Here is a 26,352-nt window from a genome sequence, read left to right as displayed (position 1 = left end):
GGATGCTTTAGCATTTTGTAGTGCTGAGGGTCTTCCACTGGCAGCTCTGTAATCTGACTGTCATAAGGAGAAACCAGTGGCAAGTTTGAACAGGTCCTGGTGAAATCCACACTGTTATTATGGGAAAAATAATACAGGAGGATAGTTTTCACCATTAGAGATTATCTATGCCATCAGTGATATGTAGGTATCAAAGTAAACAGTATCTACAACTACTATGAAAAATACTGGGCTGTCTTGCAGGTAAAAAGGGATTCTTTCTCACAGATGATGTTCTGAGAAGAGTATTACTAATACAAAATTACACATATCACAGACTTATATGAACAATTCAGTGTCATGTGAAGAATTACTTAATTCATGCTGCATACTTTTTTCCCCTTACAGGGCATCATTAAGATGCAATGAAGTCCTACCTCTAAAAACCAGCCTGTCACATCCCTAATTCTATAGTCTTTACATCTTTCTGTTAAGATGGGGAGAACATCACTAGCTGCCTGAATAATGGCTTAATAAGTGTTACGACCTTCTTATTCCTCACCTCCCATTTACATTTAAAGCAAACCATCCAAGTCTAAAATTAACCTGTACTACAACTATACTAACTTGCTATTCCACATGAACAGCTACCATAGACATAGTCGGTAGTTATGTGAATCACTAAACAAATTACTATAACTCTGCTCATGAAAGGAAAAGCTTCCTCATGACAAAGGTTTTAGTCATGCTTTATGAGAAGAGATGAGGCTTGACTTACTGAACTCAACTGTGTGTCCTGACAAAAATCACTAGAAAACTTACAAAGTGTAACAGGAAAAGAAACCTTTTATCTTTCTGGTGAGTTAACATGATGAATTACAGAATCATTTAGGTTGGAAAAGACCTCTAAGATCTAGTCCACCATTAAGCCATGTCCCTAAGTGCCACATCCAGACATGTTCTAAATACCTGCAGGGATGGGGACTCAAGCACTTCTCTAGGCAGCCAGCGCCAATTCTTCCTTACCATGGCTACAAGTAATATGCAAGTTATCAGCAGTACTACTGATTCTTCAATTTATGTGGCTAAACTCAGCAATACATTTCTGCACTTGCTTGGCGTTCCCTGTGTAAGCCATTGTGCAGTAGCTCCCCAGCCCTTTTTCCATCTCACCTGGCATGACCTCCCCATGGAGAGCTTCGAATATGGCAACATGGACCAACCCTTAACAAACTTTTCACGGGGTGCCAAGGACAGCTTAGACCCCTTTTTAGATTCTCATCACCAGATTAGATCGAGATCAAGTCAAGCTCACACACGACGCACAAAGTGTGTGGGCTGGACTCACAGCCCACAGCTACTTTCAGGAGATGTTCGTCCCTCCAGAAATCCCACTGTGCCCCAGAGTGCCCAAACTGCCGCCCAGCATTGGCTCACGCGCTCCACCGGCGCCTTCACCCCACGCAAGGCGCGAGCAAGGCCGTGCCGCAGCCCCCGCACCGCGCACTCGGAGCGGCCCCAGAGCCGCACACGGAGCGGCCCCAGAGCCGCTCGGGCGCGGGAGCGGGGAGGGGAGGGGAGAGGAGGGGAGGGGAGGGGAGAGGAGGGGAAAGGGAGGCCGCGGCCACCGCCCCCATCCCTGGCTGCTCGCCAGGGCCCTCAGTGCGCAGGCGCCGGCTCCCCGCCGCTGGGGGGCGGGGCCGCGCAGGCGCAGCCCCCACAAGAGCCGCGTCGCGCCTCTGCCTTTCCTCTCTCCCGGCTCCAAGATGGCGGAGTACGACCTAACCACCAGGATCGCGCACTTCTTGGACCGGCACTTGGTCTTCCCGCTGCTGGAATTCCTCTCTGTCAAGGAGGTGCGTGTCTCTCCTAAGGGTGAGGAAGCCGGCTGCGGGACCGGGAAAGTGGTAGGCCGTGCTGCCAGCTGCCGATGCTTACCGCGGGCCTGGGTGCGCCGCGGCCGGGGCTCCCTCCCGTGGGCCGGGGCGCTGCGCGGGCCGGGTGCGGCCCGTGGGGGATTCGGAGCCTCCATAGGGAGGTGCTCGAAGCTCCTGCGCCGCGTGAGTCGAGGGGCGAAGCGTGTGGAGCTGCCCGGGGAGGAACGAGAGCAGAGCCGAGAGGAGGCCTGAGGGAGCCGCTCCTTGATCACGCCGCGCAGCTCCTCGGCCTCTCGCTTGCGAGGCAGCACGGACTTTCCTACACTTTCTCCTTCCTCGGCTTTGGTGTAGTGTCTTTCCCTCACCTATATGCGGAGAAAGGAGAAGTTAATGCTCTCCCTTGCAGCCGCAGTCCCACGGCGTGGGATACCCTCGATAGCCCCGCGGCTCTTGGTGCTCGGGCCGTACCTCAGCCGGAGCTCAGGGCGGTCTGTGGGGTTACGCCAATGATACTAACTAATTTTAATTTGAAACCCATGTCGTCACGAATTTGTGTTGGAAACAAATATAAGTCCCTTCTGGAATTATCCCTTGTTGGTCTTATGTATATTTTTAAGTTATATTGCTACAGAGAACCTAGTAATGCTGGGGGTATCTCAGACGAGTGCTTCACATACTTTAGAGTAAACTCTCATCAATCGAAACTATTTTAAAATGGGAGCAGAATGTGTAAAGTTATATAAGTTTTGAATTTAAAGTAGGTCTTATTTTTAGCCTTCAGAAAGGAACTGATGAACCACGCGTGCATTGAGACGACCTAGCCAGCTGTCACCTCTAGCATGTGGAGTTTGCTTATTGCCTGTCATCTTGGGGGCATTTTTACTTTAGCATTTGTATGGTAGCTGAAGTTAATTAAATAGTTAATTTTGTGGTGTTAGTTTTGAACAGCACAATGTTCATAGATGAATTAAACTTCTACAGATTCCATAGCTGCGATGTTGTAATACAGCTCTTGTGCAAATATGGTTTTGAGGAATATACTGGGTTTGGCCCTCGCCTACATCTTCAACATCTAACAGCAGTTTGCAACTCACTGATAAATTATGGAGTATGAACTCTAAAAAACAATTTGAAAAGTTTTAAAGTACACTATTTGATTACATAGCTACTCTAAATTTGTTTTTTATGTTATAGACCTAGCAACATATTTTACATTATTCTGCACTACAGTTAAATTGTGAGTTTAACCTTGTGCATCTCTTCTGAAATTCACATTAGATAACTTAACTAGTCCTCACTGTTCAGCATTTTATTTTGTGGAAAGTATTCAGTACTTTGAAAGAAAGGTATGGTTAAGGTTTTTTTATTTTTTAAATACTATGTAATTTTGCAATAGGAATTACTATTCCTATTAAGAGACTAGTAATAGTTACTTGACTTTTAATTAGCTTTTGAAGTATCTTCCTTTATAAATAGCAGGAAATATTCGGTATTTTGTCAAGACTGTAAATGCAGAGAGGCTTTATAGTAAGTACTCTTAATTATAGAGCAGTGAGATTTGATACTTAAAACAATTCAATTGTACAGAAGTCCATAAACTGTGCCATAAAAGTAATACATAATATGAATTGAAACTCCTCAACACTGTTCAGATGAATCTGTTAATAATTCCTGTTTCAGATATACAATGAAAAAGAGCTGCTTCAAGGAAAACTGGATCTCCTCAGTGATACCAACATGGTGGATTTTGCTATGGATGTGTACAAAAATCTTTATTCCGATGAAATTCCTCATGGTAAGCTGCTCATTTAGATGTAAATCTTGTTTTTCAGCCTTTCTGTCTAAAATAATAAATAACTAGTGGTAATTGCTTGTTGCATTCAAAAACTAGAGTACTGTTTAACTTTGGCATTACCAAAAGGATGAGCAGTACTGAGACAAGCAGAATGCCCTAATCCTGGGAAGTTTGGGTTTGTTGGTCTGTCAGAAACTTGACCTTTGAGTGACCTCTTCAGTATTTCAATGCTGCTTTGGTAATTTCAAGCACTTTAAAGGTGTTGTGCTGCAACTAATGGAGTTGCAATAGCTTTTCATCTGTCAAACACCTGCACAATGATTTGGTGACTTTTTCTTTAAAGCATCCAGTATGTTAAGATTAGAGTTGCATTGTAAGTAATTCCATTGATTTGTCTGTCTGTGGCTGATTTTTAGACTTTGAGAGAGAGATTTTTTTTTTTTTTTTGAAAATGTGTGTTTTCCTCAGTTTTGGCAATATAAGACTTGCTGCTTCTCTAGGAGAAATTTATGATAATGAATGTGATCTCTTTCTATCTTATCCATGATTTTGATAACTACTCTGTTTACTACTTAAATTTCTATAATCTTTGGGGACATTTGGGAAGGGGGAGAAAACAGATTATATACCTTTGTCTACTTTCCATTCTTCATGGGTGTTTTAAGAGTTTTCTCCCAGTTCTTTTTTTATGGGTTGGGTGTTTCATTTTGTTAATTTCTTCCTGACCTATTCTTTCAATATCCACTGTCTTCCTATTTCTCCATCTTTTTTCTGTGTTGGTGAATTCCTTACCTTTTTCTTAGTATTGGGACTACAGTCTGTTTTGCTGCATCTTAGGAGGAAGAGACTTGGGTGCTGTTGCATTCTTCCTCTGGGTCTTGCTCTTTCAGGCTCTTGAAAATGCAGAGATGGCCACTCGCCTCTTTGGAAGAAGAGAATTGATAGGTTTATGGACACAGGAGTCAATGTTTTGACCAAGTCTGTGCTAGCGTTAGGTGGCCATTGTTATGGGCATGAGTGCTAGCATTGTTATAGGCATGTGTACTTTGACGCATGGGACTTGTAACATATAATGAGAACCAGAGGGTTTAACTTCTGTAACTAAAGAAACAGTTGTGATAATAGCTTCACCTTTAGGTTACTTCACAGTTCTACTGATTAAAAAAGTCAGGCTGTATCAAGGCTATAAAAAAAAATCACAGAGCTGAATAGGTATTCCTCTTTCTTTCCCCGATTCAGCCTTTTTAAACTGTTGAATTTTACTGTTATCAGTCGTAATTAAGGAGTAAAATACTAAAGAAGTAAACACAAGAAATAGCAATTCTAGCAGACTTCCACAAAATAACTACTCCAGATGTCTTCAGAATTCTGATTATAGCCAGTTAGTAAAGCAGATTGCCTTAGAGTATAACTTCATAAGGTCACAGCTGCACGAAAGTTGAATGAACTTGCTCCCTTGGAGAACTCTTCCTTCATCAAAGACCAGCAATTTCCACACTTGTTTGAGAAGAGTATAAGAAAAAAACACTACCTCTCAAGATTTTGCATCATCAGTTTGGCAGGGTTTTGGTTTTGGTTTTTTGTGGGTTTTTTTTGTTTTTTGGTTTTTTTTAATAATGACTTACTGTTGTTTGATGTGTGGCTTTTATTCAATTAATATAAGCAGAGCTAGTTCTTTGACTTATTGTTCAGGGTGCTTGCTTGTGCAGCTACCTGTGGAAAGGCCTTAACTTCTGAGATCTTTCTGGTATGCGTATCTTCTTGTATCAGCGCTTATCAGAATGTGTATATGGACAGGTGGTTCTTACTTGTGGAACTACTGGCATCATTAGAAGTTTACACTACCCTTTTTAAGACTTCACTGTTTAAAGTACTCAAAACTAAGTTCAGTTACACAGTTACATAATTAGAAATGTCCCTGCACGATTTATAGTTGCTTTTGTCTTGTCTTCCATGAGATCAACTTACAATTATACACCCAGGAGATGTCACAGGAAAACATACTCGTATTCTTAGTAAGTCAACTGAATGTTTTTTCTTTCATCTGTTTGTTCTTCTGCTTTTATAATCTCAAGAGTCAACTGAAAGTGGAGATAATTTCTCCTTATTGGAGCACTTCCTGTCAGGCAAGTTTTTCTCATATTTAGGTTGGGTCACCATTATGGTGTTAGGCACCTTGGATGTCCTGTTGAAATATCTGTGTAGTCAAATCATGAAAGAAATATTGACTGTTCACTGTGGCATTGAGTGTTCTGGTGTGTGGCTCACTTTCACAGTTTCCTGCATTTATCTCCTGGGATTTAGTCTTGGCTTCTCTGATCCCATGTGTTTCACATAGCCAATGTCAGGGTGATTTTTCCTTATTTTTTTAAACATAAACACTTTTCTAAATTTTAAGTCTTCATTTTATTGCATTGCTAGCACTTGGTGAGGAGTTTGTGGTCTATGTAAAATAATCACCCTAAAACTCTTAGTTGAATTTCCTAACACCTTTTCATAAAGGGCTTTATGTTTCCATTATGCAGAGTGTTCAAAATCATAATTTTGCAGGTTGAGCTCCTTGAAATTTTTCCTATCCATTTTTAGTTAAGTGTGCTTTAAATGTTCTTTCAGAACCTGATCATCAGTCAGAAGAAAATCCATCTTTGTGGTATCATTGGATTGTTTCCTTTTTTGCAAGTTTATTTGGAAAAAGTGAACTTAGTTAAAGGTTGTTTCTCCCTTAGTGGAAGCCTAAAGATAACTCATGTAATACAGACTCGGCTCCAGCTGCACCTGCTCTCTGGTGGCCTCCACATAGGAGAAAAAGAACTAAATGTTAGAAGTTTTTACTAAGTTACAGAATTGTTATACACAGCTGGATTTGAGGATTGACTGAGAGGACAGGTGACGTAGGTGTTGTGAAGATGTGTTCAAGTGTCAGCACCATGTAATTACAGATTGGTTCATGTAAAAACTGAAAGCATTATATTAAAGTCTTTTTGTTTGTGTTCAGCTTTGCGTGAGAAAAGAACAACTGTTGTTGCACAGCTGAAGCAGCTTCAAGCTGAAACAGAGCCTATTGTCAAGATGTTTGAGGATCCAGAGACTACGAGGCAAATGCAGTCCACTAGGTAATTTCTAATGTAATTTGTCAGGATGGCTTGTTGGTACCTCTCAAGTGTTGCTGCTGAGAATGCTTTCTGTGTAGTAACTGCAAGAAAGACATTTTTATTTTCATAGAGCATTTAAGTAATGTTTGTGGTCAGGTAATTGAAATTGCTGGACACAGTTTGATCTTTTCAGTGCTTTTCCCTGTTGTGCAAAAGACAGCTATTGTTTTTAATGTTCCTAAAACAACTTGGTACAAGTGACAGCCATTATCCAGTACAGTCTAATCACGGGTGCTTTTTTGTTTGGCTTTGATTTGGTTTAGAGTTTTTTGAGGGAAAATACAGTCTGAAACAGTTCATATTTTCTCTTCTGCCTTCCAAAATATGGTTATGGAGTGTCATATTAGTCTTGGAGGCCTGGTGGATGGGTATCCTTTCATCCTCAGAATACATATTTCTTCAGGATGTTCTATCCTTTTCCCACTTACTCTCTCCAACCCCAAACTGTTCCAACTCGGTGTAAGGTTGTGCTAATAATAGTCTTTTTAAGATGCATCCAATTTCTTTCAAATTTTCATATGGGAGTAATTAAAGTAGAATGAGTTTGTCTGCACGCTGTATCTCAGGTCTATCAGAGTTTCGCCATGGTTAAGCTTGAATTGGGCTCTGTAAGAAAGAGTTCAGCTGTAGTCACTGAGGAGTAACTGCACCTTCAGCAGAGAGGTGGGCAGGTATTTGTTTGGCATAAATTACTCCCTGTTTCCTTTAGATAGGATTCACTGTTACTGCTGTTGTGTGTCTAGCAAACTGGAATAATAATTACATCTCCAGCCTCACCTGCCCTAAAATTTTAAAATGGAGCATAGTGTATCAGACAGAGAACCTATAGCTTAACTTGAAGATTGTACTTGGGTTTATTATTGGCAAGCTGTGTGCATCCACTGATACTGTAACATTAGGAAGGCTGTAATGTTACTTTTGGAATTTCTTAGAAAAGTATTGAATGTACAAAATCTCTTTTCTAGTCTGCGGAAATCTTCTGTATGAATGTTTTTTTTGTGAACAAACACCCTGAAGAAACTCCTGTGGGTCCCCCAAGGGAGAGGAACTTGATTAGAATTTACTCTGTTTCAGATACATGTTATCATCCTTTTTTTCCTTGCCTCTGTTTTTTGTTCCACTCTTTGCATTGTTTTCAGAATTGGTTATAGATCGATTTAGATGTTGGTCAGTGCAGCAGTTGTGAGGTGCAGTGTATTAGGTCTCAATGCACACATGAAACAGGTGTCAGTAGGAATCATGGAATCTGTTAGCTTTACAGCATGTCAGGAGAAGTTTGTTTTCTATCCTGATACCACCAGAATGTACTTAAATTTCTGTTGTAAAACTACTGTTAACTAAATAAGCTGCCTTTGCATCTGATTTCAGAATGGATGTTCATCTCAGATAATTACATAAAGAAAATAGAATTGCATTTGTTTATGACTTGTGATAATGCAAAGCCGGGAGTCACTTGTTTTTGTTGGTATAGCTTTGAAAGTATTAGTTACAATGGCAGTTGAGCCTGTCTTAAAGAAAAGTCTTTCTCCATAATTATTCAAATCTAATTGAACATACAGAGGTCTTATCAAATTCTTATTTCACCTTTAGCCAGTTTTTTAAATAATAATTAGCCTAGAAAAATGTTACTAAAATGCCAGCATTTCGAGGGGAATATGCTCTGTTACTTGATTTTCATTCACAAAAGTTGGTCAATAGTATGTACTTCAAATTGGAAATGCCTTGTTTAGGAGCAAGAGGTACAGTACAGTCAATAAATGCATGGAATATAACTTGCCTAATGGTATAGAATATTAGGCCTACTACTCATCTACAGCAAGTTTTGGTTTCGAACTGCATGTGATTTGTTTGTAGAATATCTGGAAACTTCACAGTTCAGAAGTTCTAGTTTTGGTTTATTGGCTCAGGAGTAGTTCTAATGCAGATTATTTGGGTTAGATAGTAATAGGAAGAATTGGACTGAAATATGTCCCATCTGTCTAGACCCGAGTAGTATGCTGTAGATAGTAGAAACAAGTTTTGATTATTTTGGTAATTTCTCCTGGTGATTTTGGATCTGTATCACATTCGGATAGCTGCATATTATCAGGACTTTAAATCATGACTTTTGATCCATGATGGCACTGTTTGGAATATCCACCTCAGGGAGATGATAACTAAAGGAGATTTTGCAGGTAGAAGTTCTTTCAAGAATAAGCCAAAACATTTCACTTCTCTAAGCAGCTGTTGGAGGATGTTGACAAACTCACATCTTTTCAGTCAGTTGATTTCAGAGTAAATGGGAAAATATTCCCTTGCATATAATTGTTAAAGTATCTTTGTCTCAAGGAATTTACAGTTTGCCTCCTGGAAGCTTAAACTTCTCTTTGATCTAGGTGATACTGCTTGTTCTTTTAGTCTTAAATAAAAAACAGTCTTCAGAGATGTGATCACATGATCATAGATATTTAGAACTTAATAGTATGATTATGTTTTATGGTTCTGTGTTCTGGACATATTTGCTGTGATAGAGATATTCTTGTGACCCACTCTCAGTGCTAACAGTAGGATATGTTTCCTTCCTACTTTTGTTTACTTTACTCTTTGGCATTTTTTCCCATCTCCTGTTAAAATCAAGGTTGTCTAGAGTAACTTCTGAAATTGGAACCTGAGAGTGGGAAGAGCTCAAATTCAGAATTTAACTTTCATACTGAAAGCTAAGGTTGCTATCGAATTTAAAACAACTTTCCACTTTCTTAACTGTAGTTATTATTGCAGGTGGCATTCATTACTTAAAATTAGGTTGATTTTGAAACTACATGACGCAGTAATAGGTAACTGCAGCTGCTTTTGAACAAGTGGAAGAATTTTACTTTACATTTGTGTTCAGTTTTTTGTGTTTTAGCTTTAGAATTGTGTTGCATTATTTAGTGTCACATGGTGGCTATAAATTTATTTTGTAAAAACAGTGCTTTCTATCCTTTTATTATAGAGATGGTCGGATGCTGTTTGACTATTTAGCTGAGAAGCACGGGGTAAGTGTTGTAGCTGCTGGAATTCAGTTCTAAGTATGTCCACCCAACCTCCCTCACAGCTGACAGCGTTTTGACCAAGTATGGCCTAGCATTTTGTCCTGTCCCCTGTCAATGTAGCTAATAGGTTGAATTCCTAATACTAACATGTTTAAGCCCTTGAACTTCTAATTTTTGTACAAAAAAAAAAAAAAAAAAAAGAAACCTGAAACTTAATGCTGGCTGCACCTGTGTAGCTTAGGTGTGCTTTACTTTGTAATGCAAGATTTCACCTTTCTCCGGTATTGGTCTAAACTTTCATTCCATGGCATGGATTGAGAATATAATAGTTTTCTATTGTCTTTTCTTATGTTTAATGTCTTTTGAAAAGCTACAGATTTCAAATCTTACTCTACTATTAAAATCAGCTTGTGACAGTGCAGTTTTTTTCCTAGGGAATAAAAGCTTTTATTGTATTCCTTTTCAGTTTAGGCAGGAGTACCTAGATACACTCTACAGGTATGCAAAATTCCAGTATGAATGTGGTAACTACTCAGGAGCTGCAGAATATCTCTACTTCTTTAGAGTTCTGGTAAGTTTTGATTGGTTGTTGGTTTGGGGTTTAGTTTTTTTGTTTGTTTATTTGGTAGTGAAATATTTAAACGAGTAAATTGTCTATATTCAGTCTTAGCATATAATACTTCATAGCTTTTTGGGGCAATTACTGTATGCCAAAGTGTACAGTAGTGGTTAATAATCATTACTATGGTTCAGCAATTCCATTATTTTCAAGCAGAAGTCAGAATTGTTCTTTAAATTTGTATGTCTTATAGCATTTAATTATTTAATACAATTAAGTGAATACTTGTTTTTTAAGAATACTTGATTTTGTGCACAGATGTAGTCAACAGCAGTGAAAAGCTTGCAGGTAAGTTGAATGTAATTGCTGGTAATGGTGAACTGCCAGCTTCTTATTTGAACTGTCATCTCTCCTCTCCTGAATTCTGTGATGGATTTAAGAGTATAAATCATCTCCCTATGAAATGAGACAGCTTAGATGATAAAAGTAGAACCAGATCCATCATCTTTGAAGCAACTCTTTTCATCTTGTTGTGTAATTCATATCATTTGTTACTGGTGGGAGTGAAGTTTGAGAATAAAGATTTGATGTCTTGTAATAATCTCAGCACAGTAAATTTATTGTGCTGTGAATGTGTTACTTTACTAACAAATAGAAATTTAAGGTAACTGCTTGAAAATCCAGATAATATAGCTGGAACAGCAGCAGTACCTAAAAGCAGTTATTGTGAATAGCTACCTCTAATTAAGTGATTTGGAACCAGCACATAGCATGTGAACCTTACCAACCTTACCAACTACTAAACTGGCACCTGGGTTTCCTGGAAGAGCTCATAAGTCAGTATCTCATAGATTTGTGCAGTGATTGCTGAAAACATTTAGTGGTTTGTACCTTGATGCATTTTCCTTGCTAGTTTCTATTCCCATCTAAAAGTAAACTTAACTCTCTGAAATACTGTTAGAGTATACTACAAACATTTCTGTAATTGACTGTAATTAAAGAAGAAAAATTGGAAAATGTACCTTTAATCAGAAGAACAGGGCTTAAAGTTGAATGAGTTGAATTATTAGTCTAAATCTTGATGCTAAAGCTGACTTTCAGTGTTCTAGGTTCTTTTTATGTGCCAACAGGGGAAGTGAAGGTTACATATGTAGGTTTGTGGGCAACTGTCCTTAATTCTTCATGGCTTTTCTGAGCATAGCATTATATTCTTGTATGTTGAGTAACCTCAAAAAATGAAGTACTGATTTTGTGCTGATAATAGCTTAGTATAAAACTTTTGGTACTAATTCTGATGGGAGAAGATTTGTTTAAAAGCCCTGTGTGATGAAACATAGTCTGTGAAAGAACTATTGTAACCAGTCTGAGAACAGAATTGACATTGGCATAGTGCAACTCATTCCTGTGTAAAACTGACACAGCTTGACCTTAGGACTACCCTTCCAGGAAGCAGGTTCAGTGCTGCCAAGTTGCAGTTCCACTGGACGTTGCTGTAACAAGTACACTTCTGGGCAAGGCATTAGCAGGAAGAGTTTGGATGCTAGCTTTTTGAAGGTGGTTACCTACTATTATGAGTTCTTTAGGAACCTGCCTTGTAATAACCTTGTTTTACTAGTTTAGAAACAATTTTTTTTATGGTGGAACAAAAAAGAAAACCCAAAATAAATTTGGAACCAGTGTGTCATCTGGTGCTCAGCCATTTTTAATTTTTTTTTTAACTTGAACTGTAGCAGCATGGATTTTTGTCTTTCTTTCACAGGATTTCCTAGTTTCTGTGTAAGAAATTTTACTACTGTTTTTTTTTTTCTGTGTCTAAACTGTTTTTCTGAAAAAAAGAAATCAAACTTAATTTGTAAAGTTAGGACTATGCAAAATATCTTGTAAATGAAAAATACTGCCAGAAAACATCATTTGTAATTTTAAAAGTAAATAATTTTTAACAAAATACTAAGAGTGTGACTTGGTTGCTATTGTTGAACGTAGGTTCCAGCAACAGACAGAAATGCTTTGAGTTCTCTTTGGGGAAAACTGGCATCTGAAATCCTGATGCAGAATTGGGATGCAGCCATGGAAGATCTCACAAGACTAAAGGAGACAATAGATAACAATGTAAGTAAAATCTTGGACATCTTAGCATGGTTAGAGGTGCTGGAAAGTTTTATTGCAAATCACTTGCAGGTTTTTTTAGGAGTAGGTTACCACCTTTTCACTTGATACTTTATTGGCAGTGGGAGAGTCAAAGGATGCTTGTGAATAAATAATGAAACATTATTTTTCAAATTGCTTGCCTCTTAACACTTTGGATTCTCATCTGTGTTTTCAAAAATATTTCCAATAAACAAAAAAATCTTAGGGATGTGTTTGAGGGCAAGGTATCATTGTGTGAAACTGCTGTTTAAATTTCAGATACTTGTACTATTCATTTTCTGGAAATAATAAAATGCATGTAAATAAAACATATTATCTGATGAAGACAGTGCTTTATGACAGAAATTGCAATCAGCTCGTGTTTGGAAATAGTTTTCAGCTAATTCGGCTTTCTTGACAAAACTCTCCTGATTTTAGATGAGTACCAAGAACTTAAAGGGAAGCGTGGGGCTGCAGTAATAATTCAGAGCACCTAATTAGATTAGGGACCTCTCCTCTTTGCTTGTGGAGCTTCACTGGCCTTATCAGATGTGAGAGATGAGAGATGTTCTCTCTTCTGAACCAGGGTCTTGAGAAAACAGGTTTTTATTTCTGTCCCCCAGTCGTTCTTTGTCTATGTGGCAGATAATTAGTGTTAACAAATTTTCTTCTGTAATTTTGTTGTCTTTATGATTCTGTATGATTATAATAGACTATTTTACTTGTTTATTAAACTCCCAGGATTTTTTTAGGATTGATTTAGAGCAGTCTGTTGTCATGCTCTTCAGAGGGAGAATTACTTACCATGTCAGTTCATCCTCAGTGTGTTGTTTTGCAGTTTGTTTGAAGTGCTGTTGAAATTTGGAGCTAATACAGGTACTTGGAGCTGAACCCTTGTTTGTCCATTATCAGCAGGTTTAAATAAAGATAATGACTTTTTTTTGGTTGAAAGTGATTATAGAGTTTCATTGTCTGAGGGTCTATGGCAAAAAAAAAAAGGTCTTGTGAGAATTTAGAAAGGAAATAAAACAGAAAAGGTAAAAAAGCCAAGTAGTTACTCAGATCACATCTGAAGAGGAAATACAAGGAATTCAGAATTAAAAAGGGATGTAACTTAGGTTGGTATGGTGGTCTTGGAGAGCTAAAATCTCTGCTCTTACCATAAATGCAAATTGTAGGAAACAGTTTGGAATATAATACTGGAAAATTTATCTTGCTTATAACTTTCAGTAGATTTATCATTGAGATGACAAAAAAGCTGGAGGTCAAACTCAGCCTGACAGTGATGACAGTTACAAAGAGCTGATGCGAAATCCCAAAATTTTGGGCAATTACAGATTTCCATGGATTAGTATTCAAGTAAACTTCGTGTTGTGTTTGACTTGAACCAATGTTACATTTTCTCTTAGTCTGTCAGCTCTCCACTGCAGTCTCTTCAGCAAAGAACATGGCTCATCCACTGGTCTTTGTTCGTATTTTTTAATCATCCTAAAGGGAGAGACAACATCATTGACCTTTTTCTCTATCAGCCACAGTAAGTTGTGTTGTACCATCTGGGGGGTCTTTAAATGAAACTGAAGGCAAATGATAAATATGCAAGCTTGCTGAGCTTAGGGCTGCAGGGTGAAGGTATTGTTCTATTCTGATTGTAGAAAGTTATTTTAAAAGATTCTTGGGAAATCCCAGACGAAAAATGAAAATTGAAACACTGTGTCTGTTTGTGAGAGGATTGACTTATACGTAGATCTAGCAGTCTTTGTTGCTCTCCTTTGGATGCTCTGATAGCTTGATACCTTTCTTACGTTGTGGCACCCAAAACTGCATCCGGTACCAAGGTGAGGCACTGGTGCACCCACTGCAGAGCAGAACAGGACAATCCCCTTCCTTGCCCAGCTGGTGATACTGTGCCAGATGTCCACCAAGACACGGTTGGCCCGCCTGCCTTCCAGGACACTCTGTGACTCACATTCAGCTTGTTGTTGACCAGGACTCCCAGATCCCTTTCTGCTTTCCAGCCTCTGATTCCCCAGTCTGTACATAGATCCAGTGTTGCCCTGTTCCAGATGCAGCATCTGAGATTTGCCCTTGTTATACTTAATACAGTTGGTGATTTTCCAGCCCTCTGACTTCTTTGACAGGATCTCTCTGCAGGGCCTCTCTGCCTTTGAGGAGTTAACAGCTCCTCTCATTTTAGTGTCATCAGCAAACTTCAGTATACCTTTGAGTTCTGCATCTTACCTATGTTTTTTCTTTCTAGATATCTCAATGCAATTCAGACAATGTGCCCACATATCCTCAGATATTTGACTACTGCAGTCATAACAAATAAGGATGTTCGTAAACGTAGACAAGTGCTGAAAGATCTAGTCAAGGTTATTCAGCAGGTAAGGACTGCAGTATCTGATATTTTTTGCCTCTTTTTTAAGGAGACTTCATTATAATGTTCTTCTAGTAATATATCTGGGTTAGGATTTGAGGTATTTTGATGCTTGTTTTTTATCAGTGAAAGATTTACTGAAGTAAAACGAATATCAGTCAGTGGGAGGATGAAATAATTTTTTCTACTTTCATATACATGAGCAGTATATGTACACATATATACAGTAGAGTATGCATGCAGTTCTTTCTATATTATTAAATGCTGAAAATTCAGTGAGATGTGAAATGGCTTTGGATCTGATTCTTCTTTTTCAAATATCTCTACTGTAAATTCTTGTATGAATAAGGGTCCTTTCTTACATTTCAAAACCACTGAATTGTGTGTTGATTTGAATTCACATGCGTTCTCTTGAAAATGGTTCTGTTGTCACAGTCGCATGAGCATGGAGATACAGAGAAGAGCAATAAAAGTGTTGCTTGGTAGCAGTCAGTGGGGGTTATGGCCCAGATTTTTATCTGAAATCAACAAGCCACTTGTATACAAACCAATACACTTCAGACACTTGATAGTGTTGTGAGTAGCATTGTATCTGTGTGTATGTATATAAATGTGACAGTACTGTTATTATAAGGTAGCAGTCAATTGTAATCACTTCAAGCATTTGGGAAACTACCTGTGCAAAGCACAGTCACTACAAAGATAACATTTTAGCTACAACTTAATCTGTTTTTAAGCATTAATGTTCACAAAAAGTAGCATAAGCAATAAATCAGTGGTAAGTGTTATGACTCAGCTTTTATCTTTATCTAAAATCTGATTGTAATATTGAGCTTCTAATGTAATATGAGTATCTAATACTTGAAGTAAGTAACATGTTACAACTTCTTGCTTTTGTGTAATAATGCACACCATTAGGGCACTCATTTTGAAAATGCCAACTTGGGCTTTGGTTTTGAAATTGCCTATCAGATTTCTTAGTACTCTTCTACGCTGTATAATTAATGATGTTAAATGATGATGTGGTAGAGGTTTTAGAGATTTGAAATAACTTGTGGTGTTGCTTCAGTAGTAGTAAAAGATTTTGTGTGCTTGCAACATCTTTGCAAGTATTGAACGGATAGCTAAGCAGTTTGAGAGATGCTCATTCTAAGACCATTCTGCAAATAATGGTTAACAAGTGCAATTCTGATGTGAAAAACATGTATAAAACTGAATTTTAAACCTAAATAATGAGATTGTAAATACAGTTCTTTGAGGAAGGAAAAAATAACTGATCAGTAGAGAAAAATATCTCTCTTAGGAATTCCCTTAATCTGTTGATTTTACTGTATGGTAAAGCAGATACTGATACATACTGACTTAAACTGTAGTAAAATATGCATTAGAAACACTTAAGGGGATGTTTGTTACATCTGAATTTACACAATTGTATATAGATGTAGCATTGTCTCTGCCTGGTAATTGAGAAAGTTGAGTAACTTCTGTAACGCAAAAATAAATTGAAGTAGCTCGTATATAGAAAGTAGCAGTTTTGTTAGCTATGTTGTCTATAAAAATCAAATAACCATTCAGTTTAAATTATGAAGGATTTGTTGTTCAAGTCATTATTGAAATCAGAATTTAGGAAGACTATTCTGTCTTATTTTATGAAATTTGGAGGTTTGACACAGAGACTGCTCTAGTCTCAACAGTTTCCTAACCCAAAGATTGCATCATTAAATGCTGAAGGTGAAACTACACCTCTGGTTGTTTTACCAGACTACTGGGAGGAAGCATATTTATGTATCTTTTATAGGGGGAATTTGGAAATTCAGCTTTTTTTTAAGGTGATATATGGGCTTGTTTCCACTATTATTTTTTTAAGACTATAAGGAATACTTGAGCGACCACGTGGCCTTGATTTCTGATGTTGTTCCTTTTTTTTTATTTTTATAGGAGTCTTACACATACAGGGACCCTATCACAGAGTTTGTGGAATGTTTGTATGTTAACTTTGATTTTGATGGAGCGCAGAAGAAGCTGAGAGAGTGTGAAACAGTAAGACTTAAAATATTTATAAGACTTCTTTTCCTTTAAATAAAGACCTCTAAAATTCACAATGAACTGCTAATTTGTTTGAAGTGGTGTTTGATTACATTGCCAATGTTTTCTTATAAACCTAAATTCATGGTTGGGTGGTGTTGAGTTTCATTCTGTAACACTTACATGTGACTTACTGTTAAGGATATAGCTTTAATGTTATAATAATGTTGTATTTAAGAAGTTCTAGGAGAAGAAGCAAATAGGTAATCATGCGTTTGGCTGAGCTTCAGGTTTTCCATTAAAGTCTGAGAAATGCTTGAAGAAAAGCTCAGATTTGCCTTTTGTTGTGAAAGATGAGTGTGGAGTCAAATTTTGTGTTGAAAGGGTCATCAGTAGTTAGGGCAGCAGGAGAGTTTGACCTTCAGTAGAGTTACAACCTTGCTCTCTTCTTGACTCAGACCTCAGTGATCATGTTAGCATGCAATTTAAATTTAGTAAGATGCTAAACAATGAAAACAATGAAAAATATTGTTCATCTATAGCTTTTTTGCCACATCTTTGAACATAGCAATAATGTTTTTAGGTATACTGTGGGCTGCTCTTAGTTATTGGCAGTGCCTACCAGTAAATTTCTACTCACACATTTGCTCTCATGTTCCCTTTCTGCTTACACTTGCAGGTGCTTGTGAATGATTTCTTCTTAGTGGCGTGCCTTGAGGACTTCATTGAGAATGCCCGGCTCTTTATATTTGAGACTTTCTGTCGCATCCATCAGTGCATCAGCATTGGGTAAGTGAATGTCTTCATTCCTCAGTTCAGAAAATCAGTCATGGAGGGCAGTTTGACAAACAGTGCCAACTTCAAGAAGTATTCAGTTCTCAAGTAAAATCCTCACTGAAATCTCATTTGCATAGTATTCTTTCTAGTTTTATGACTCTGATGTGATGTACTTGAATTATAATTATATTTCAGAGTTTAATTATTCTGTTTAACTTCAAAGCAACCTCTCTACCACCCCTAGCACCCCCTCTGCCCCCTAACAAGCAGTACTTTCAAGCTAAAAGTGCTATGTTTTTAAGTGAGATCTCTGCTGGACTTAATGCAGACTTTCATATCCAGTGTCACCAAAGTCCTGATGACAGTACCTCAATTCCACATGTTGAGGTAGAGTGTTAATATTAAGTAAGTACAAACTCCTTAATACAAAAAATTGCTTAAATTTATGTTTATTTGGTAGATACAGATACCCATGTCTGTCTTATAGGTATGTTTTTTGAAATTTATTAAATCACATTGCTTTTTCATTAATTAAATAGAAAACGATGGATTTTATTCCCTGTGACACAAAGTGACTCAGCTGTAAGAATTGTTATTAGCAAATATGTCTGTTTATTCAGATTTATTTTATAAATGCAGGCTTTTCAAATGGATCAGCTATGATGCCTCTTGTATATATATATTAAAAAAAAACTGAATGGGAAGATATTATGTATGCTTGAGATCTCTTTCCACATGCTTGAGATCTCTTTCCACATTTCTACATGCTTAAATTAAAAAGGAAAAAGTCAAGTGAAAAACTCTGAATTCTGTAAAAAACCTCGTTGATAGAGAGCAGTGCAGAGATCCTTGAGAGAGGAGAAATGAAGGCTGCTGAATCAATCAAGTTCAATGGAATCTTGTTACTAGCTTGTATCCAGAGCAAATGTGTGCATCTAATCCTCTGAGGAAAGGATTTAGCACTGCCTGATTTCAAAGGAAAGGCTTTGAGAGAAAATTGCCTTAATATTGCAAACTTCTTGGAAGGATTACTTTTTTTTATGGATAGGTATAGTTGGAAAAAGGACTGATTCTTACTTACAATCTTTAGTCATTGGGTGACATTTGTCTCTGTTGCCTTTGGAAATTTTTTTTTTTTTACCCTTCATATCAGCTTAAAATATTCAGTGGCTTTGATATGAAAGGCAAACAGTGGATTTGAGCATTTTAGTCAGCTGTGGTGTATTGGGTTTAAGCATATAGTCCTAATAGGAAATGGAACTACATGCTGTGAGCAGAACTTTTCCATACTTAATATTTGTTTTTATAAGAGGGCTAATGCTTTGTCTAAAGTCACTTGAAGCAGAGTACTGCATGCTTACACATAAAGGGGGTTTGAATAAGTATTTGGCAAAAAAAAAAAACATACATGTAGTGCTCTTAAGGATGAGTTTCTGGGGAACATAAAGCCCAATAGTGTCTTGCTCTTTCTTACAAATTCTTTCTCGTGGTGTGAATACTGCAGATATTCAAGCACAAGTTTTCAATGAAACTAGATGTTTAACCTTTTTTAACTGGGGACTAGATGTCTTTCTGAGAAGTCTCCTCTTTGCTCCAGTCAATGAGCAAAGACTCAGCAATGTGTACTTTAAGAATTTTTCAAGTCTTGTATCAAAAGATATTGATAAACTGTGGGCAATGTACCAATGATTCATTATGGCAAAAATAGCAAGCTTTATCAAATTTTGTGGTAGGCAATTGCCATTTATTTAGTGTTTATTACTTAATAGTTCATTTTTTTGTGCTGTGTGTGATATTTCAACTTTAGAGATGATAGAAAATATTATAGTTGGCTGTCCTTGTTATGTATGAGTGATATAGGTAGCAGTGTCCTTTCTTTATAAGCATGATAGTGTGTTCTGAGGCAAGTGATAGATTTGGACTTGAGACATTTTTCTTACAGTGACATGAATGTTTCTATTACATACCCCTAAGTTAATTGCACATGGAGTCAGTCATCAGTAATGAGGTTCTCAGTAGGTCATTGTGTTTTCAATGATATCAGCCATAAATTTCTTTGCAAGCTGTAACAATCAATATATTTGGGCTGATTAAATTAGGTACATAAGTATTTCTTAGAGTATTCAGAGTTGCTTTTGAAGGAATTGGCCAGTAATTGAGTAATAGATGAAGCTAATTCTGTTTTAGTTAGTTTGATATGACTGTATTTAATTGGAGAGCTGGATATGCTTAATTCTTCTTTTGTACTGCACATAAAAGAAAACTTTATATAAGATGGGCTTGTTATATAAGATCGACTTGTCATATATGAGCATGTGGGGAATTCAGTAAATTAAATTTAAGTAAATGAAAACTTAAATAACGCTAGCCCTAGCATGACCCAAATAAGTGAATTTCCTTACAAAACTGGGGGGCAGAAATGATCTAAAAAATTACTTTTGCCACTGTTTTGGTGAAATTGCCATTTGAAATTGACTGTAACTTGAAATGGTAGACCATTCTTTAAATGTTAATAGTATTTCATTATAATTGACTTAATTTTTATTGAATTATATCAGGAATCTTTATAAACAGTGGTAACCTATAATACAACTTCTGTTCCATCCTTTCCTTAATATTAATGGTGTTAATATGTATTTGTAAATCTAAACGTGCCACTATTATTTCAGCTGTCAAACTTATATGAGACTAAGCTGTATTTTATATCTTGAGAGTTTTAAATACATGTTCTGACTGTGGTAGGAGAATGGTGGTGTTTGTTACAGAACTGTAATCAGGATAGATCTTCCATGCATTTGCTCTGGAAGGATAGAGAATACTTTTTTGGCCATGTGTGTTACTTTACCAGGAAAATACCTCTATGTTACACATCCATGCACTTTGGGTGGTCCTGGCTGCTTCAGTGTAGGCTGCAAGGAGACTCTAAAAGGGAATCCAGTTGCCACAAGTGCTTGAGGAAGGTTGTCTCTTGTGTCAAAGATGTGTTAAAGTTCTAGGTTTTTTAACAGAATTATTCTTTATTCACTAAAAGATAGTTGCTACCTGATAATGTTATTTTATACTAAAATTTAAAATTGGTGTAAGTCTCAAAGCTACAAGGTGAGATAAAACAGATTTTACATCCTTTTTACTCTGTCATTTTCATTCTCTGATTTTTAAGTTTTCCAGATATATCTTCAGGAAAATAATACTTGTGTAGTGTTACTTCTGTTGTGTTGCCACATATATACTGTATGTTTGTTCAAAAAGCACTTTTTAGTTGAAAAAAAAGGCACTTCTGAAGCAGCTGAGCTAGTAGTAAAATGTAGATATAATAGGAAAAGGTAGAATTATTTGCTAGTAATGAATGCAAAATACTTCATAGTTTCTGGCTTGGAATGATTCTCTAGAAATCTGTGCCCTCTTCCCCTCAGATTACATGACGACTTTGTTAGGGAAAAAGGAAAGTGTAGGTGCTGTAGATTGGAAGTCAGCTGGTTTAATCATGTGAACCCAATTCCAGCTCTGAGCAGGTCCCACAGCAGTATTCTATTATGCTACTTAGTCAGGAATCTGCAAGTAAATCCTCCTATCTCCAGGAATGGAGGTTCCACTCTGTAATCCCAAAGCTGGATCGCTTAAGCCCCATTGTAGTGGCAGTGGCCTTTCTTGTGGAAGGGAATTTACTTTATCCAAATCGTACTAAGGTTTCTAAAAGGGAAATATGAGAATTATACCTACCCCCATGAACTTTCAGTTTAAAATTTCTTTAGGTTCAAGTCAAATGCTTAACATCACTGATTGGGGGTAATAAAATGATTGTACTTTTTTTGTATTTAAAGTATCTCATGTTCTGTCCAGGTGACTGATAATTCCACAAAAATTTCCATCCTTAATGTCTTCTGCTCTCTTCAGCCTTTACAATTGCTCATTCAAACTCAGATTAAAAGGTCTGCTGGAACAGTAGCAGCTGGGGTTGGGTTTTACTTCCCTTTACTTGGCCAAGTTCAAACACTTGTTACCCATTTGTTCTCTTAGTTTGCTTGAGTCAGTGTAAATCCAGTATTTTAAGTTACTTAGGGCTTTTTTTTCTATTCTAAACTTCATGTTTATCTGTGGAAAAAAATGGAATTTGCTTTTATAGTTGGGAGAAAGGTGAGAGATCAAGACCGTATAGGAGAGACAACTGTATAAAGAAGTGTATTTAGAAGTCCAGTCAGGTAGATGACCTAACAGTTGATAGTTTATAAAGTGTTCACATGATGCAAACAATCATCAAGAAGAAAATCACTTTTTCAGGTGGAGAAAAAGATGTTTAGGCAAGATTCTGTAAAATGGTGAGAAACTGACCTCTTGTGCAGCTCAGCATAGCCAGCTGCCTTTTTAGTCATGTCCGTAGCCCTTACCTCATGTTTGTTTCCTTAGTCTGCAAGCTGATGGAAGAATGAGCGTTACTAATGCCCTGTATGAGCCAACTGCCAGCAGGCAGCTAAACGAGTTAGCTGGAAAGCCACAGGAAGCACTATTAGGAGGAATTATTCCTGGACAAGAGTGCTTGTTTCATTAAGAATTTTCCTTTCTCTGTTCTCGCCCACCTTCCTTCCTTGAAGGTGCAAGAAGTTTTAACATAGTGTATCTGTCATATCTTCTATACCAAGCTCTATCTAATGGGTCTTGTTCCTGAACTTTGGAGTGAAGCTTTCTTGCTAAACATTTTTTTTGACTAGTTAATCTATACTTTCTTGACTGCTGATTGCATTTAAGTAAGAATAAAAGCAGGGGTTTTTTTTTTTCTTCATTAATAGTGGTGGTGGTCTTATGTTAATAGTGAAATTACTTAAATGACAATTTTTCCAAGAATATTTGTGTAGGCAAGGTTTAATAGGAACATAGGAAAATTGTGCAGGTCAAGATTTAAAGGCAATATAGTGTAGGTCATAATGAGTAAGTATACACTTTGGGAGATGTAGTTCTTATTTGCACTGGGGTTGGGAGATGTGCAGGAGAGCGTGTATGTAATTTTTACAGTCATTTCAGTCAAATTAAAGTAAGCGTCCCAGCTGTGCAGTGGACTGTGCCATATTTTGTATTGGTTTGACTTGTATTCCATAGTCCCTCATTATGTTTACCTATATCAGAGATATTTTTTTGCCATTTAATAAGCTGTTTATCTTTTAGTATGTTGGCAGATAAACTGAATATGACTCCTGAAGAAGCGGAAAGATGGATTGTTAATCTAATCCGAAATGCACGGTTAGATGCCAAACTGGATTCAAAGCTGGTAAGATTGTACATAGAATCATGGAATGGTTTTTGTTGAAGGACTTTAAAGACTGTCTAGTTACAACCCCCCTGCAGGGACATCTCCCACTATACCAGATTGCTCAGAGCCTCATCCAATTTGGCCTTGAGCACTTCTAGGGGTGGAGCTCCCACAGTTTTTCTGGACAACCTGTTCCACACTCATAGTAATCTAATCTAAACCTACTCTCTTTCATTTTAAGGCCAGATGGATCCAAGTGAATTTGTTGAGTTTTTCATTAAATTTCTTTTACTTAATGGGCAAAGAAAAACAATAGAAATCAAAACTTTCTGTTCCTGGATAAAATGTAGTAGATTTCATTTATTGTTTTTTGTGCTTGTCTGTAAGATCTGTGAAAGTTCTGAAAGCAAAGTATTGCATTCAAGATCCTTGCAAGCTGAGCAGTTGTTAAATTTGTTCTGTCTTTGCTGGCTTTTAGGGCCATGTAGTCATGGGCAACAATGCAGTCTCCCCTTATCAACAAGTGATTGAAAAGACCAAAAGCCTGTCTTTTCGTAGTCAAATGTTGGCTATGAACATTGAGAAGAAACTGAATCAGAGTGGTAGATCTGAGGTCAGTATAAGTTTTGTTTTTCTGAATTCTTGCTGTCTTTTTTAAGAGAGATAAATTTAAGTATAATGCTAACCTATGCCTTAATTCACCAAATGTGCCTACTAGTTCTAATACTAAGAATTACATTCAAAAAGACTTTGTCATGGGGAGAATTAGACAGTGGTTCTTGCTTTCTTTTAGCCTTTCTCTTCATCATTAGATTTTATTCTCTTGCATAACTCTTTGTCATTTGCTGCTCTGCTTCCTTTAAATGGTCTCCTTCACCACCAGGAAAGGGCAGATTACGAAGTGTGACACTTATGAAAGTAGTTATAATACTTTTCCCAAGTGAGTTGTACTCAAAAGTATTGTAGGTGCATATGTGGTATTGAAAGGAGAATGAATGGTGCTTAAGATTGGAGCATGGAGGAGGAATTGAGTAAAACCCTAACTGTTAAACCTGTTAAGTAAAATTCTAGAAAATGTAATTAAGTCATTGAAAGGTTTAAGTAGAATCAGTGAAAATGGGAAAATTGGTAAGATCATCTGGTTTTGCTTTCCTCCACATTACAATATGGGAAGCTCTGTGAAGGAGAACAGCACTGTAATGGGGATGGCTCTGAGGCCCAGCTATACATCTTTAAAACAAACAAAAAAATTCAGAACAAACCACACTGTAAAAGAGCTTAAACATTAAAAGTTTTATTGCACTTCCTCAGTGCTTGGCAGAAATACTGGTGGAAATTGGACGGGAAGTGGTGCACTAGTTTATTCTGTTAATGGGAAGTGGTATGAAACTTGTGTCATTACTTTCTTTAAAAAATATAGCTGAAAAATTATTCCTGTATTTATACTGGGATCTTCTAGAAGTTCTTTTTGAAACTACTAGCTTGGGGGACTCAGCTGTACAACTCAATTACAGTGTGTGTGTGGCTGGTATATCAACACTTGGCTTTAATCTTACAGGGTATCCTTCATTATTAAGAACATTCCCAGTGTTTAAATTAATGTGTTGTAAATTTCAGTAAGTATTAGGTAATACAGTAATTTCTTCTAATCTTTATTCATTTTTTAGGCACCCAACTGGGCTACTCAAGACTCTGGATTCTATTGAAACACTTCTACAGTGGGGACAAATTTGTTTATTTGACTAAAAAGCACATAAATATGCAACCTTTTTGAGAAAAGTAATTATGTGTTAGAGCTTATGTTATTGGAATAAAATTGGCTACTTTTATCTGTCTGTTTGTGTTTGATTTAAATAGATTATGTTTTAAAAGGACTTTTAAACATCATAGTATTCTACAGCATTTTTGATCACATTTTGCAAAATTTAGGATGACAGTTGTCTAAGGTCTGTTTGTACCAAAGGATGCTTTTGCTCTCAGGGCTGTCTGAGTTTGGAAGCAGGGATTTATAGATTTTTATTACCTATTGCAGATGTTGCATGTTAAAAAAATTAGTGTGTGGAACAAACAAATAGACCATGTTTGAACATGTGGTCAAGCCAAAATCATCTTCTGTGCTTCCATGTTTTTGCTTGTTACAGAAGAAGCATGGAAGAGTGCAGGCACTTGTAGCCAGTATCTTCTGTGTGAAACCTGACATAGCCTACATGTAGAATAATTTGAGTAGACTTCTTGTGTTCATGCTTCAGAATTCTTCTTGTTTGAAATGACATTTTTAATCTTACCCTGTGTTGTTGGAGTATTTTTGGTTGGGAGGGAGGATTACAAAAGGCCTGACAGGTGAGCTGCATATGGTTTACAACTTTCATACTGAAATTTGATGTTCTTAAGGTGAATGATGCAAACATAAGAGAGCAAAACTCTAGTTCAACTGTTGGATTTTGTAGGGGGTTTGTAAGTTTCTGGGGTTTTCAACTACTGTTTCACACTTGCCTGGATTTCCTTAGCACCTTTGCACTGCAGAATATACCTCAGTGTCTTTTAGAGAAAATGACAGATCCTTTTTCTGAGTTCCGTGAAATATAGTGACTGATCACTGAGGTGAGTGTGGATGTTGGAAAGGAAGAGGCATTATCACTGCATACAGTTTTGTGTTTAAGGTTGAGGGAAATGCCAGTGACTCACCTTCAGCTTGTTCCAACTGTGTGCCTGTTTCCCTCTTAACTCCTTAAGTTCTGGGATTCATCTATATGTGTAAAGTTATTGCAGCTTGCCAACACTCCTACTTATTCTCTGGAATTACATGTTGCCTGGGAAAGGAGAAACAGTTTAGTGATGTTCGGCCTTAAGGCTAAGACCAGTTTTTACTGTTCTACCCAGTATTACTGGGTAGATTCACAACAAGACAAGTCTTCAAGCTGCATGGAGACAGGATCAGTGGCAGTGGACACAAATTAAAACGTGGGAAAATTTCAGTTAGATTTAAGTGGGAATTGCAGTGTTTTTAGCTTTATTACTAGAAGATCATCAGGGACTAGAAGCAGTCACACAGAAATTTGGATTTACTGGGTACCTCAGCATCCTGATAAACCTAAACCTGCTTTGAGGAGGGAGTTGAACTCTGGCCTTCAAAGGTCCCTCCCTTGTCTGAACTGGAATTTAAGAAGTGGTAGCAATAAGCAGTTCAAAGTAGTTTGCTGCTGGTCTGTAACCATGGTTCAAGAAAGCTGGTCTACAGCACAAGGATTCACTTAATGTATAACATTGGTTCCTAGGATGGGGATGAAGAGTTCTGAAACAGAGCTGAAGTTAACAAGTTGCTTTTAGAGAGCAGTTTCCTAAGGCTGAGCATGCTCTATGCCAAGTTCCTTATTCCGCAAGTTTTCTGTCAAGGGATGGATTAAATTGCAATCTGTAGGTTGACTCTATAT

General features: G+C 37.3%; 1 protein-coding gene across 1 annotated transcript; it reads left to right on the top strand.

The window, feature by feature from the left end:
• The first annotated feature begins 1,683 nt into the window (after nt 1-1,683).
• On the top strand, nt 1,684-24,750 carry EIF3E (eukaryotic translation initiation factor 3 subunit E). The gene is made up of 13 exons (XM_053974791.1): nt 1,684-1,835; nt 3,537-3,651; nt 6,647-6,764; nt 9,775-9,817; nt 10,281-10,385; nt 12,357-12,482; nt 13,910-14,034; nt 14,758-14,884; nt 16,816-16,917; nt 17,582-17,691; nt 22,837-22,939; nt 23,400-23,534; nt 24,589-24,750. Exons 1-13 carry the CDS (start codon nt 1,746-1,748, stop codon nt 24,625-24,627), a joined length of 1,338 nt encoding a protein of 445 aa, XP_053830766.1. The 5' UTR covers nt 1,684-1,745; the 3' UTR covers nt 24,628-24,750.
• The last annotated feature ends 1,602 nt before the right edge of the window (nt 24,751-26,352 follow it).

Source organism: Vidua macroura, chromosome 1, assembly GCF_024509145.1.
Source record: "Vidua macroura isolate BioBank_ID:100142 chromosome 1, ASM2450914v1, whole genome shotgun sequence".
In the NCBI taxonomy this organism is placed as follows: Eukaryota; Metazoa; Chordata; class Aves; order Passeriformes; family Viduidae; genus Vidua; species Vidua macroura.
The sequence above is the reverse complement of the archived record's forward strand: the minus strand, read 5'-3'. Positions and strand labels throughout refer to the sequence as shown.

Bases quoted from the DNA above. Each gene is read 5' to 3' on its own strand.
- EIF3E (XM_053974791.1), top strand. From the start codon at position 1,746: ATGGCGGAGTACGACCTAACCACCAGGATCGCGCACTTCTTGGACCGG. The intron at 3,652-6,646 runs GTAAGCTGCTCA...GTTTGTGTTCAG, and splicing joins TTCCGATGAAATTCCTCATG to CTTTGCGTGAGAAAAGAACA. The intron at 10,386-12,356 runs GTAAGTTTTGAT...TGTTGAACGTAG, and splicing joins TCTACTTCTTTAGAGTTCTG to GTTCCAGCAACAGACAGAAA.